At 38.7% G+C, this 14,372-nt stretch overlaps 1 protein-coding gene across 2 annotated transcripts in view; it reads left to right on the top strand.

The window, feature by feature from the left end:
* The window catches only part of PTPRG (protein tyrosine phosphatase, receptor type G), a 757,314-nt gene that overhangs the window by 704,159 nt on the left and 38,783 nt on the right, over positions 1 to 14,372 (top strand). For both annotated transcript variants that reach the window (XM_025375409.1, XM_025375408.1), the window contains one exon: positions 10,154 to 10,245. In XM_025375409.1, coding sequence (XP_025231194.1) covers positions 10,154 to 10,245 — 92 coding nt within the window. The remainder of the gene's footprint in view (positions 1 to 10,153; positions 10,246 to 14,372) is intronic.

Genomic DNA, 14,372 nt, shown 5'->3' with positions numbered 1-14,372 from the left:
TGTGTTACTGTGTGTTCTCCACTAACCCTGCGCTTTTATCCTTGCTGAAGGAAACTACTTTTCCTTTGAGAGTAGAGAAGGCAGACAGCAATCATCAGTCTTCATCAGCATGAAATAGTTTCATTGAATCTACTGGATTTGCACAATAGTATGCATATACTTTTTCCTCTTGCTTTACCTACAGTATGTGTTGACCACTGGAAAATTCATGGCAGTCTTTCTCCCCTCTGACCTGATTAGTCTGACAGACTCAGTTGTTTCATAGCTGTGTAATTGAAACCCATTTTTAATGAGTTAAATGGTGAAATACTTACTGGGCTGTTTTTCCATTTCTATTTTCTTTTACCACTGGATTAGGAACCAGAAAACCTAGGTCCACCCTGAAATCTTTGTTCAGTGCCTTAACCTCTCTGAGCCTTAGTTTCCAGAATCCGTAAATTAAATAGGATGCCTGTTCTCCTTGCCTTTTGAGGTAACTGTTAAGACCACAGTAGATGATATGTGTAAAAGCACTTTGGAAACCATACATTAAGCCAGAAGTGTAAGCTGCTGCAACTTTCCTTCCCAAATCATGGTACTCCTAATCCCAGCAGTCATGGAGAGAGAGCATTTGCATGACTCTCATGTTAAAATTGTGTCCCTAACACCGAACTACATCCACTAGGTGTGCTCCACCTTGAATCACTCTTCTTTGATATAGGCTTTAGAACTTTTAATTCACTAGGATCCTCTGAATATGCCTTGCCACACCTTTGAGAAGGTGTCTTAGACCAGAAATTGCTTTTGAATGTTTTCTGTTTCATTCCCATTACCTATTTAATTAAGAAGTTAAATACTCCACTTACATTTTAAATGTAAGGCAGTGTGATGTTAAAGGGCTTGCCTAGTGAAATGATGAGGGAGGCTAATCTGCTTTCTCAGGTCTTCATAGCTAACATAGCCTTACTAGGAGCATGCCTAAACAAATGAACTTACTTCACCCTTAATTGAGAGTTACCCTAAATGACCTTTCCTTAAAGAGCTTTCAGCTTGATCATAATCTCTTAGCTTGGTAAATAAAACCCCACAGTCCTATTTAATAGTTACATTTGGAAAATATTTTAATTCACAAAGCACTTTTTAAACAACTCATTGTTCTATTCTTTAGGATTTCTTCTAGTTACAGCAGTACAACTGTGTCTCATATAAGAAAAACACAATTCGGCCGGGCGCGGTGGCTCAAGCCTGTAATCCCAGCACTTTGGGAGGCCGAGACGGGCAGATCACGAGGTCAGGAGATCGAGACCATCCTGGCTAACCTGGTGAAACCCCGTCTCTACTAAAAAATACAAAAAAAAACTAGCCGGGCAAGGTGGTGGGCACCTGTAGTCCCAACTCGGGAGGCTGAGGCAGGAGAATGGCGTGAACCCGGGAGGCAGAGCTTGCAGTGAGCTGAGATCCGGCCACTGCACTCCAGCCTGGGCGACAAAGCGAGACTCTGTCTCAAAAAAAAAAAAAAAAAAATTCAATTTTTAACAAATTTGTAAGTTACTTTCACTCTACTAAAGCTTTTATCACAACTTTTCTTTAATGGAAGCCTCCATGGAATCATTTTAAAGGATTTATCTTAGAAATTATCTAATTGTTCTTATTTCTAAAAATAATGAGACTTATAGAGCTCCTATGAAGTATTTATTCTACCCAATCAATCTCAGTTGTATTTTATCCCTGCTCAAAACCTAAATAACAATAATACTGGGCCCCAGATCTGTCAAATTATTTTACCACTTGGGCTCTTCACACTCTATAATTGATTTTTTTTTAAAGATATTTGCAGACAACAGACATAACGAGTAAACTGAATCATTATACTAGCTAAAAATATGTGCAACAGGGTGAAGTTGAAAATTTAAGTACCAAGCTGTTGTAAAAATAGAGCTCCAGGGTCGTCACTGTGGAATATGCAATACACTGTGTTCCCAGAGCCAATTTTACAGTTAGCCTCTTAAAAAATCATTATCAACAAATGAGCATTTACCAACATTGAGCATTTACCAACAAAGTATATTATGTTTATTTTCACTACAGTCCTATAGAGACAGGTACAGGTTGATGCCCCCATTTTCTGGATGAAGAAACTGAGGTTCAGAGACATTTTTTTTAATTGTCCAAGGTTACAGAGCTAAGCAGTGGAGCTAACACTGGAATTATCTCTGTGACTTCAAAGCACAGATGCTTATAAATGGCTCTGCCACCTCTTGGCATACGACTGTGACAGTTTTGATATCTCAAGACTTCAGACTCCTCATTCGGATATTGCTTCATTAAGTCCAGGCATTTTCAAGTATATGTGAATATTCTCTTTAGTTTTTTCTGAGTTCTTGATCATTAACTTCTCTCACTAGCACTGACCATTTGGTTTTCCATTAGATTCTCTTTCATCCTCCTGGAGGGAAATTCATAATTCTTGGGTTGACATTTTCCCCATATTAAAAAATCTCCCCTCATCTCTGTTCTCTACTTATTTTTATTCTTTTCCTTCCTGAAAGACTCAACTCAGCAAAACATCCATTCCCTGCACAAAAATAGGTCTGTATGATTTAAATGACTTAGGAAACAAGTCACAGCCATGTTGAATGTTGAACAAATTTAGACACTAACTCAGCAACTTTGGTTGATTCTGCTGTGGCTAAAATTCATAAATAAATAGCTTGTATCTTTAAATCCCAAAGCATACATGGAATCGGTAAGTTATACTAACTTTTGGAAACTATTATAAAATAAAATAGGTAAATGATTAAGGAAAGCTTTGCTAACCCTTTGATACTCATCCCTTTGAGAGAGCAGTTTATAGGAATTTTTGAAGAATTTTGAACGATCAATTTTATTAATTCTAACAGGAATTTAGGATATTCAGTGTGTTCTTCTGATTTAGTATAGCAAAGACAGTCTTTTAAGAATGAGGACTTTTTTCCCCCCCCTGGTCTCACCTAACACTTATGCAAAATGTGGAAATGCTAGACAGAGACTGAATATATATGGTGGCTGAGGTTAATTAGCCATGTTAGAAAAAACTCAAAATGCAAGAGTATTTATCCAGCTTGAAAGAAGTGCTTTTGAGGTTGGCTTCCAATCACTATAAAGGTAGTATCAATTCTTTTATCAGATAGATTTTGAATGATTAGTGCCTGTTCCATGCATGACATATGGGAAAAGCAGGAGCAGGAGAGAGAAGTTAAACTGTGACTTCTGCAGGAGAATGAAAGGGGCTCAGACTCAATATATTTCACTGAGGGTTTTTCAAAAGAAAATGTTCCCTGGTTACTGGTTTCCCATTGTTTTGGTGTGAGGATAAAGCATAACTGAATGCAGTAACCCAGCCGTCAGTCCCCTCATATGCTTTCCATCTTCTAAAATACTGAAGTGGTCACAAAATGCTGTCTTTAAGATCCATAATATTCTTAACACTGACAAGTATTTATAAAAATCTAGTGACTCAGGAATATTCTTTTGAAAAAAACGAATAATATCGCAGTTATTAATGAAGCATTCACTACATTATATTCTTTTAGACTTTCATTATATATAAACTTTAAAAAATCAGAACTTAGCTCATGAAATTAACCTGTTACAGAGCATATTGAAAGGGCTTTTCTAAATACGCGCACTGTCAGACACAAATGTCCTTACAAATGCTTTTCTCTGGAAATTAGAAAATCTAACTTTCTAATAAGAGCATTACAAAACAAAATGTTGCTGCTAACCAGTAGCTTAGAAATTCAGAAATGATTCATGCCTTTCCAGCAGTTAAAATACATCTTAATAATTTGAAGGTCACTGGCTTCAGCAGGGTGCCAGAATATAAAGGGGTTTTAAACATGCAGTTTAAAACCCTTGGGATTAAACCAACCTTGTTGGCATATTTTATTTATACAGAGATTATCTCCAAAGGAGATTCATTGGTCTTTTGACTATAATGAAGCCCTTTCTTTATTGACTGCATTGTGTCATAAATGAAAAGAGATTTCTTTTTATGGCAGGAAATAAAATGTTCCAACCTCCACAACACTCCATGCATCCTAAGAGTGTGATTTAGACAAAAATCTTTTTGTTGTGTCCTAACTCAGGAAATCTTGATAATGTCCTTTTATTTCATATTTGCTTTATCTCCCTAAGTTGACACAAAGGTATTACCAAACACCGTGAAAGGCCTGAACTTGGCCTCTGAGAGACTGAGAGGGCATACAGGAGGGGCAGGGGGCTGAATTCCTGAAAATGAGGTCTATCCACTAGAGGTATGGTTAACACTACCTGATAACAGGCCAGTTGTTGGAGCAGGGTGAAGGGAAGGGGGTGGGTAAGGTCTGAGCTGCACTGATTTGAGCCAAGTACTATGCTAGGGCTCTGTATGTTTTCTCTGCCCATGGAGATTTGGTTGCAATTCAGGATAGGGTTGAGAGATCTGCCAAGGGTTAAATGAACTTTACAGGGATTGCTCATAGAGTGGGTGACTTAAGGACCTCTGGAATCTTAATGGTATTTATATAAATACCCACACACTTCCAGAGTAAGCAAGAAGGGATATTTTATTAAATAGACCTTAAGTCAATCAACTGCAGCAGCTAAGCATCTTGTCAGGAAGGTAAATGCCATAACACTTTATCTACCTGGCATCATCAAGGTGACCAGTCTACCAGTGTGAATTTTCCAGGTAACTGAAGCTTACCCTCAAAGCCAAAGAATATCATTTCAATACTTTTTTTGAAAAGTTTCTTTTAAATGTAAGCTCTAGGGAGGTAATATAATAAGGAAGAACCCAGGCTTTGGAGTCAGCCTGGCCCTATTACTTGATAATGACAGTAGCCTTGGGCAAGCTCCTTGGTCTCTTTTAGCCAGTTTCCTCACCTAGAAAATTAGAGTAATCGGCCCGGCGCGGTGGCTCACGCCTGTAATCCCAACACTTTGGGAGGCGGAGGCGGACGGATCACGAGGTTGGGAGATCGAGGCCATGGTGAAACCCTGTCTCTACTAAAACTACAAAAAAAAAAAATTAGCCAGTCGCGGTGGCGGGTGCCTGTAGTCCCAGCTACTCGGGAGGCTGAGGCAGGAGAATGGCGTGAACCCAGGAGACAGAGCTTGCAATGAGCCAAGATCGCACCACTGCACTCCAGCCTGGGTGACAGAGCTAGACTCCGTCTCAAAAAAAAAAAAAAGAAAATTAGAGTAATCACAGCCCCTAGAACATAGGGTTGCGCATGTAAAGCAAGTAGCACCTAACAATAAATCATAGATATGAAATGTTTACTAAATGCCAGGCACTCTTATAAGTACTTGTGTTACCTTGTTTACTTTTCATAATAATCTATGAATTAAGTACTGTTATTCCCATTTTACAGATGAGGAAAGGAATCAGAGAAGTGGAGTCTTGCAGTCTGGCTCTGGCTTTTCCACTCATACCATTGCCTCTGGTTTCCTGATTGACAGGAAGCATCCCATCACCGGTGGCTGATAAGAATCACAGATACTCAGTTTTACTGAGTTACATGCTAATGGTCTTACCAGGAGCAGTGTACTCAGGCTGGGCCCTCTGTGCGGCTCCTCCCTATGGTGTATGTTCAGGGACAGCTTTGGCTGCTGTTTTTTCCTTTCTAACATCAAATAAAAAAACTATGGGCAAGAAAGCTAACTGTTTCTCTTTTTATTGATCTGTTATTCCTTAAGATTAAGAGAAAGCAAATTTAGCATATATGAGTAGGTTAGAGGCATAAAGTATTGGTGATTTCCCTCTAACAGTTCTGAAGATAGATGCAAGTACAGCAGATACATAACTGTAGATTTTGGAAACAGCTTTATGTTCGAATGCATTGTTCTTTATTGCCTACAGTGCTGCATTTGAGGTCAGCGTTATCTCAGCTTTCGTGTTTTCTTCTCAGTAGAAGTTGCCCTCATCAGTTCACTCTCTTCTGAGGCTCTGCTTTTGGTACCTACAGACCTAATTTCAAACTTCATCAAAAGTACATAAGAAGGTTTTGTTGTGAATTTAACAAAATAAAAGACCAGTTATGTACATAATTTAATTCTAACCACCAAAAGCTAAAATCTGGGAACTTAAGGGTAAATAATATTTAATAACAATAAGCCCACCTCTTCAGGTACTGATTCTCTATGTCAGTCATTTTATAATTGAGTGATTTAGTGATAATGGTAGTGGTCCCACTTTTGCCTAGTTTAAACCTTTGGTATCTTAAAATTTTGTAAGTACAAATAGCAGCTGAGTACAGTGGTTCATGCCTATAATCTCAGTGCTTTGGGAGGCAGAGGCAGAAGGATCACTCGAGCCCAAGAGTTTGAGACTAGCCTGGGGAACATAGCGAGACCTCATCTCTACAAAAAATATAAGCCAGGTGTGGTGGCATGGGCCTGTAGTCTTAGCTACTCAGGAGGCTGAGGTGGAAGGATTGCTTGAGGCTAGGAGTTCAAGACCAGCCTGGACAACACAGCAAGACTCCATCTCTTTAAATTAGCCAGGCATGGTGGGATGGAACTATACCTAGCTACTTAGGAGGCTGGGGTGAGAGGATTACTTGAGCTCAGGAGTTTGAGGCTGCAGTGAGCTACAATTGAGCAACTGCACTCCAGCCAGCCTGGGTGACAGAGTGAGACCATGTCTACAAAAAAAAAAAAAAAATTAACACAAAATTATCAAGTGATATTTACCAGATTAACCAAGATACTAAGAATTAAAAAGTTTAATTTCTTGTTATTCCTTGAACTTGTAGTGCTTTGAGAATGAAGACAAATAGTATATTACAGTACACAGGAATACAGTCTTTGGGTTCAGTGGACCTGGGTTCAGATCTTAGCTCTGCCACTTAACTGAGTCTTTGGACAAGTTGCCTCGGTTTCCTTATGTGTACTGTGAGAATAATCACGTTCCCTTCATCTGGTTCTTACAGAGATAAATGTGTGAAAAACATTTAGCACAGTCCCTGGTAACCAGTAAGGGCTTAATAAATAGTGGTTTTCCTGTCATTCTACCAACTTTATCATTATCCTGCTTTTATTATACCATAATAATCTCCCATTTAATCTTTAGTCACTGAAAACATCTTCACTTTGATTCCAGCCCCTTTTTTCCTTTATGCTTCTCCCACCACTACCACTACCTTAGTGACATTTATTCTCACTGAAGTCATCAAACCCATCCTTTTAATGGCACTTGTAGTCTTTACCACATAATTACACTGTTCTTGCGCTCCCTTGTGTTCATCTCTTCACCAACACAAATGTCCTTGAGCAGAAACCATCTCTCTAATATCTGGCTGAGTACTAGGTGCTCAGAAACGGCTTCATCCAGGGGTTTCCCATTCTCTGAGCCAGAGCAGTTTTATCTAGGGTCTGCAGCCAGCTTCTGCCATTCTAAACTTTTTTCAAGTGCAAGATGCATATGAAAAGAGTACCCATTTCTTGGCGTACATGTTAATACATATAAAGTACACAGAAAGTGCCTGGCCTAGTTAGTGCTGCTAATATTCTCTGCAATCTTTAATGAAACTCAAGACACTTAGGTGGAGATAACATGTTTTGGATGAATGTCTTCTTAAAACACACAGGGCCTTTCCAGATAAAAATTGAGCAGATTAGGCCTCTGATGCTGTCCTAATTGCTTGGCCTTCTGCTAGTTACATTGATTTTATAATCATCTGGCTCATGTTGAGAGAATGTAATAGAAAAATTATGACAGGAGAATGATTAGAATAATTAGTCATAGCCTTATATTCATCTCAATATAAAGAACAGAGATTTATGACTCCTCAGCTATTTATCTTGATTGCAGGGCAAATGCTGTATTATCTGGGTAGCTGACAGTGGTCAGTACGGCATGCATCTGTATGTATATCCGCCTGTCTGGTACTTTTGTGACATTACTGGTGGTGCCTGGAAACCCAGAGGGTGTGGTTAGGCATCCTTGGATAAAGATGCAAATTGGAGAGACTAGTGAGTCATATATTTCCATGATTATCATACTGAGCTCTGCTGGATTTTTGCTGCTTCTAGCCACAGTGGCAGCAGGCATACTGATTTCTGGCCATGTGTGTGTGACATTAGCTTGGATATTACAGTTGAGCACTTTGCAGGAAAAAACAATAAGCAGTTAACCCGAAAGCATTTCTTTTAATGATGTGAGGTGGGCTACGCCTTTAAAATGCTGTGGTTTTTACCTTACAGAGTAAAACAGTTATAAAGCTGACATATTTTTTCTTATTTTGAACTAGAGTCCGTGTTCTTAATCACAGCACTGTAAGTTCTCGGGAATCTAAAATTCTAAACTATCATTATCGTATAAATGTTGCCTTCAACCTATTACTCTACTAAATATGTCACTCTGCCCTTGAAAACAGTGTTGTATCTGTCATTTCTAAGTAAATGAAAGTCCTATATACTAGAGTGATTCTGCGGTTAGGTTGTGTCCCATCTCACCCATTTTGCCTCTTGTTTGAAAATGAGTTTATTCTTGGGCTAATCATTTAGAGACTCTCCAGCTTTGTACATAGTAACCCTTTTGTCAACTTGAGATCATTTTCATTGCCACTGATCATTATTGTAGAATTTGCTTAGTTCTAAACATTTTAAATGAAGTGATCAGATAATTTTGGAAATTTTTCTTGAACTGTGCATTCTGCTAAATATTCTGGAGAAACATTTTGGCTCCGCTTACTCTGTTAATGCTGGTTACATCATGAGAGCTATAGATTTGTTGGGCATGCAAAATGATTGCATATTCATGAACATCTTCAATTCTGAAATATTTGTAAATAACTTGGCAATTTTTTTCATAAGGTTGCCTATTAACACGATTAGGACTTTAATTGTTCACACAGAAAGAATTTGTACTTACAGAGCACCACCTATTTGATAAGTAACATTTCTATGCTAAGCAACTTGGATTATGAACATATAAGTCACCTTCCTAAAACAAAGTATAAGAGATGCTATTTTCCGCTTAAGAATGATTCAAGTTTGAAAATGTCAATAGATGCAAAAAGCCACCCTAGAGCTTTGCTCTCTCGAAAGAAAGAAGAGAAGGAATGACATAGTCAATGTTAACTGTCACCAGATGAAGAGAAATCAGATTGTCAGGCCTGGATCTATAAAATTCTTGCCAAAGTAGGACCTCATTTACACATACAGATCTTCATACCCTTTGCTAAGAAAAGCATCTGTGGCAGTTTAGATGTTTGTGCGTTTGCCAAAGATCTTTCACTCTGAATAAAGTAAATGTCATGTCTGTTGTTTATCTCAAATTCAGCAGAGTATTTTTAAAAGGAAATATTTGTGGGGGAGGGTCGAGGGAGAAGGGAAGAAGGAGGTTGGGGAGCTCCAGTTAGCTGGGTGTGGCTATTTTATAGCAGTACTCAAGTATCATGATAAATAAGCTTAAAACATACTTTGGGTTTATGAACTGAAAGTCTCCTTTTGAAGTGACAACACAAAATAAATGGGAATGTGGAGTCTTCCTGAATCTATACCTAGTCTGTCAACACCAAAAAAATCCAGTTAATTCAGTCAAACTGATTATTTGGCATCATGTAGACACAGCTGTCTTGAGCTAAAATTTTGAACACTTAAAGATAGATGGCATTGTACCCAGAGCCAGCTGGTACAATGGCATCTATCTATAATTGTGTATAAATGATTGCTTAAAAGTTAAAAGATTGGAAATAGAACTTAATCGCTCAAAGTTCAAGCTGGACCCCATTGAACAGCAATAAAAAAAAAAAAAAACAAACAAACAACAAACAAAGAAAACCCCTGGTGTGATAAAATTTCTTGGCAAATGGGTACCCTTGATAAATTCACACTTCGGGTTAAGAGTATGCTGTGGTAATTTAACTATGTAAATTGCCTTGAATATAAAAAGTAAAGGGAATTCTCTATGTACCTTTTTTTTAAAAACCGTATTTAACCTGGCTTGTCGGCATTTGGAGTCATAATGAGATCCTAATGTAAAATAAATCCTGAGACTTTTCTTCAGGACATCTATTTTGTGTGATACAATTATTTTGCGCTTTGCAGAAATCAACTATTTGTCTTAAGGATGCTTTGCTTTATCAGTGTAATTTGTTTTATGGAAGTATTCTATGTAATTTTGAATATTATTTTATTCCCCCAGATGACATGGAAGCCATTCCTGTCAAACAGTTTGTCAAACACATCGGTGAGCTCTATTCTAATAACCAGCATGGGTTCTCCGAGGATTTTGAGGTATGTTTCATAGCTGGAAGTTAACTTCCAGAAACTTAACTTTTACTTTACGCAGATTTTTGTAAGCTTGAACTGAATTCATTCCAAGCATAACAAAACAATAACTGTGGAAAGTGGAGTTTTTTCTTTTCATCTATAATTTTAATAGGCATTCTTTTCCAAATAAAATTTAGGTGAAAGGGGAGTTGATTGTACCTGTCCTGAACATGCACTTCTACAAAAGAACTAACTTAGTGATAGAAAAGCAAACTGGTAGGGATTGCTTTCCAGGTTCTTGCTTCATCTAATTCTAACTGGGAACAGCAATCATAATACAAGGCTCCCTAATTCCACGTCTTTTCTGCAATGCACATGGTGTAGTGAAGATAGCAGGTTTGGTGTCTGAGAAACTGGATGCTGGATTCATCAGTAGTGAGCTTCATAATCCTCGGGCCAATCACCTCATCTCGGGTTCCCAGTTTTCCCATTTTTAAAAAATGGCACCAATGTCACCTACATTGTAAAGTCGTTGGAGAAAATAAATGATTAACATCTTTGAAAGTGCTGAGTTGATTGTTAAGAACCATGCAAAGGTTGACTGTTGTTGTTTTCATGATTATTAATCCTTGGAGAGAAGACTTGGGTTAACACAGCCTTCTGATTTTAAGAACTGGTGTGTAGGAAACAAGGTAGAGAGAGGCATGTACCACCCTGCCAACTCTGGGTTCTGTGCCAGTTCAGCAGTGACAGGGTGTCAATGAGGAGCTATTAAACAGACTGCCCTTTTCTTCACTGAGGCGCTTAACTAAGGCACATCTCTGGCAGCAAGAGTTGTGTCGAGGAGGCCAAGTTTTCATGGCAGCTCAGCTGTCTTCTAGCTTTGTGGGTAAGTCGGTTCCTTTCTCTGTCTCATTTCTACTTTAAAATGGAAATAATGATGATGATGCTAACCTACCCATCTCTTTCAACAAAATTGGTTGCAGGGCAAAATGAAGTAATGGAAGGTAAGCACTTTAAGATCATCTAGGAATCATACAGCTGGAAGGTGCAGTTACCTTGAATGAACAATGAGAAATAAAAACAGGATGAAAAGCCACTGTCTATGCAAATTTGGAATCCCAAAAGGCTATCATAAAGGCAATTATATTGATGACTTGTTTTAAATTAAGTCTTTCTCTTAGTTTTTTGTTAGTTTTTGTTGTTTTGAGCAGAATGAAAACAAAGGTGGTAGAAAGAACCTCTGATTTATTCTGTGAAGTCATATGTTTTATGGAACCAACAAAAGCATGTCAAGTATTTAATGCCATTAGATGCTTACTAAAAAAGGTGCCTATTCAACTACAAAGAACATGGTTTAAGTCAAACATTTTGTATTCATGAGGACAGCAAATGTGTGTGGTGTTAAAGTGATTTAGTTCAATTGACTGTTGGCTGGATGACTGAGCAAGAATATTGAGGCATTTAACAATGTTGATGGTATTCAGGACAAACATTTATCCTCTAGAGAGCCGAATTTGATCAGGATGATCAAATGCAACTCCAGTTTCTCAATTATTTATGATTTGAGACCCCAGTGCTATTCATCACAGCTGGTTTTGACACCATTTAATTATTCAAAATAATCAGCTACACCTCTGTAAACTTGATCTGACTTAAAATGGGCTTTGCTGCATCAAAATCAAGCTTCCTAACAAATCCTGGGCATCTGTACCCTATTTCTGTCCTAAAAAACATATACTGCAGCTAAAAGCTTTAATCACCTACATTGAACTTTATAGCTTAAATAGTATTAGCTGATACTTATGGGAGTGGAATGGGGAGGGCAGGCAGGAAGGTGAAATGACTGTTGTCATTTCACAATCTGTTCAGGTTTGAAAGGTTTAAAATCAGCTGTTCAGAGTAGGAAGAAAATGCTTTCTTCTAAAAAGAACAGCAATGCAGCAACGTAAAGGGGAGAATAAGAAAATAGAAAAAGCTCACCAATATTACTGTAACCTTATAATTAGGTGAAAATTTGAAGTATTTTAAAAGAGTAGTATTCCTTTTGGGTAACTGCTAAAAGGGAAAACTGGTAATAGGCTACATAAGAAGCTATTATGACTATTTTATAATCAGATAGTAACAGGCTTTATAAGAAAGGATAGAAAAAGATTTTGTGTAATTAAAAACAAAATTTTATTATGGTAAGAGAGTTAAGGTAATCCCAGTCTCAGATTTCCAGACCCATTTACCTGGAATAATGATAGCTAGCATTTAGTAGTTAGCACTGTGCATGGATCATTCTATTTCCTGACATAGGTGCTATCTTATTGTCCCCATTTTACTGATGACAAAACTACCCATGAGAAAACTGAGGCTGTGGGTGGCTACATTTTGAAATGGCAGCAGCAGGGTTTAAGACCAGGGTATCCGACTTGAACTCACATGGTTCACCTTGACACCATCCAGACTCTCATTAAAGTAGTGTCCTGGGCCACAGTGGCTCACATCTGTAATCCCAATACTTTGGGAGACCAAGGCGGGAGGATCACTTGAGACCAGGAGTTCCCAACCAGCCTGGACAACACAGCAAGACTCCATCTCTACAAAAAAAAATTTTTTTTTAATTAGCCAGGTGTGGTGATGCACAACTGTCGTCCTCGCTCTTCAGAGGCTGAGGCAGGAGGATCATTTGAGCCCAGGATATTGAGGCTGCAGTGAGCTATGACTGCACCACTGCACTCCAGCCTGAGCGACAAAGCAAGACCCTGTCTCAGGGAAAAAAAACACCAAAAAGCCAGAGTAATGTCCTGTAATGAGCCAAGGTCAGAAGGAGAAATAAGCAAGCTTGCAAGTGACTAGCACTGATAGTGCCACAGTGCCTTAACAATACAAAAAGGTGGGGAGAGCAGCCAAATTACGAACCACCCCCCAACTAGGAGTATTAGCTGCCCATTACATGATCTTTATGGTCTCAAGCCTTCTAAGATAGCTGAGAGTGTGACTTATAAAAATCGTATCCAACATGCAGGCCTAAAATTAGTCTTAAAATGCTGAAAAATACAATTGAAAAGTTAACAACTGGACATTAAGAGGAGCTAAAACAACCCATCTAACAGTTACTGATGATCTGCCATTCTCTGGACATAATATAAGATACAAATATGAATTAGAGTCCTTGCCCTCAAAGAGTTCAATCTGGTATTAGGGGAGGCCAGAGTGTACACAACCAAAACAGAAACAGGACAAAGCAAAATAAGTGCTATTGTACAGGCATAAAGTTCTGAAGAAGTGCAAAGGAGAAAGGCACCTATGTATTTTCATTGGAGATTTCAGCAAAAATTCTCTCCCATCATGTTTAAACATCTCGGAAGTAAAAAGTTGGTGAATAACTATCATAGTTTCAGAACTTTACTGCTTGGCGAATGAGAAAAACAATTCACTGCTAATTTTGACTCTGTCTAGAAGTGTTGCTGTAATGTAAGCCAGCTTTTTGTTCTTGTCAGATAAATTCTAGAGACCGTGAAAAGTGGCATCATACAGTATTTGCAGTCACTAGAAACAACGTCAGTCCTTTTCTTGTGATAGCATTGGATGACACCATTCCCTTGGCTACCTGAGCTAACTTTAACCTCACTGTCCTTCCCAGGGAGTTGTTTCCCAGAGTAGTATTAAAAGATTGACAGACTCCTCTTCAGCCCCCACAAACATAATGCAGAAGGCTTCCAAAAGACCAGTGCTAGCATACTGTTTCAAAAGGAAGGCACTCCAAAGCTCCATGAGTCAGAAAAATTAACAGGCAGGGACTGGGAGAATCAGAAGTCTGAAGGAGTGCAGGATGAGGCCAAAGGTCCACAGCCCCTTGACAAGATCCTTTGGGGGACTGCCTCTATTACAGTTAACCAGTTGTGCTAAATTTAGGCTAGTTCATCTTAAATCAAAAGAACAAAGCTTTGTCCACCTGAGCCCATGCTCTGAGGGACCAGTGGCCACAATCACTTTAGGGAATGAAGGGAGATGTCCAGGGCTGCTGATGACATATAATAGGGAAGTCTCTGGTCAGAGGTGTAATGCTGCACCGACTGCTGCCTGCAAGAGGTCAGAAAATGAGCCTGTAGGCAGGGCTGTCCATTCTTTTGGCTTCCCTGGGCCACACTGTAAGAAGAAAT

Source organism: Theropithecus gelada, chromosome 2, assembly GCF_003255815.1.
Source record: "Theropithecus gelada isolate Dixy chromosome 2, Tgel_1.0, whole genome shotgun sequence".
In the NCBI taxonomy this organism is placed as follows: Eukaryota; Metazoa; Chordata; class Mammalia; order Primates; family Cercopithecidae; genus Theropithecus; species Theropithecus gelada.
This window is presented reverse-complemented; position numbering and strand designations above follow the sequence as displayed.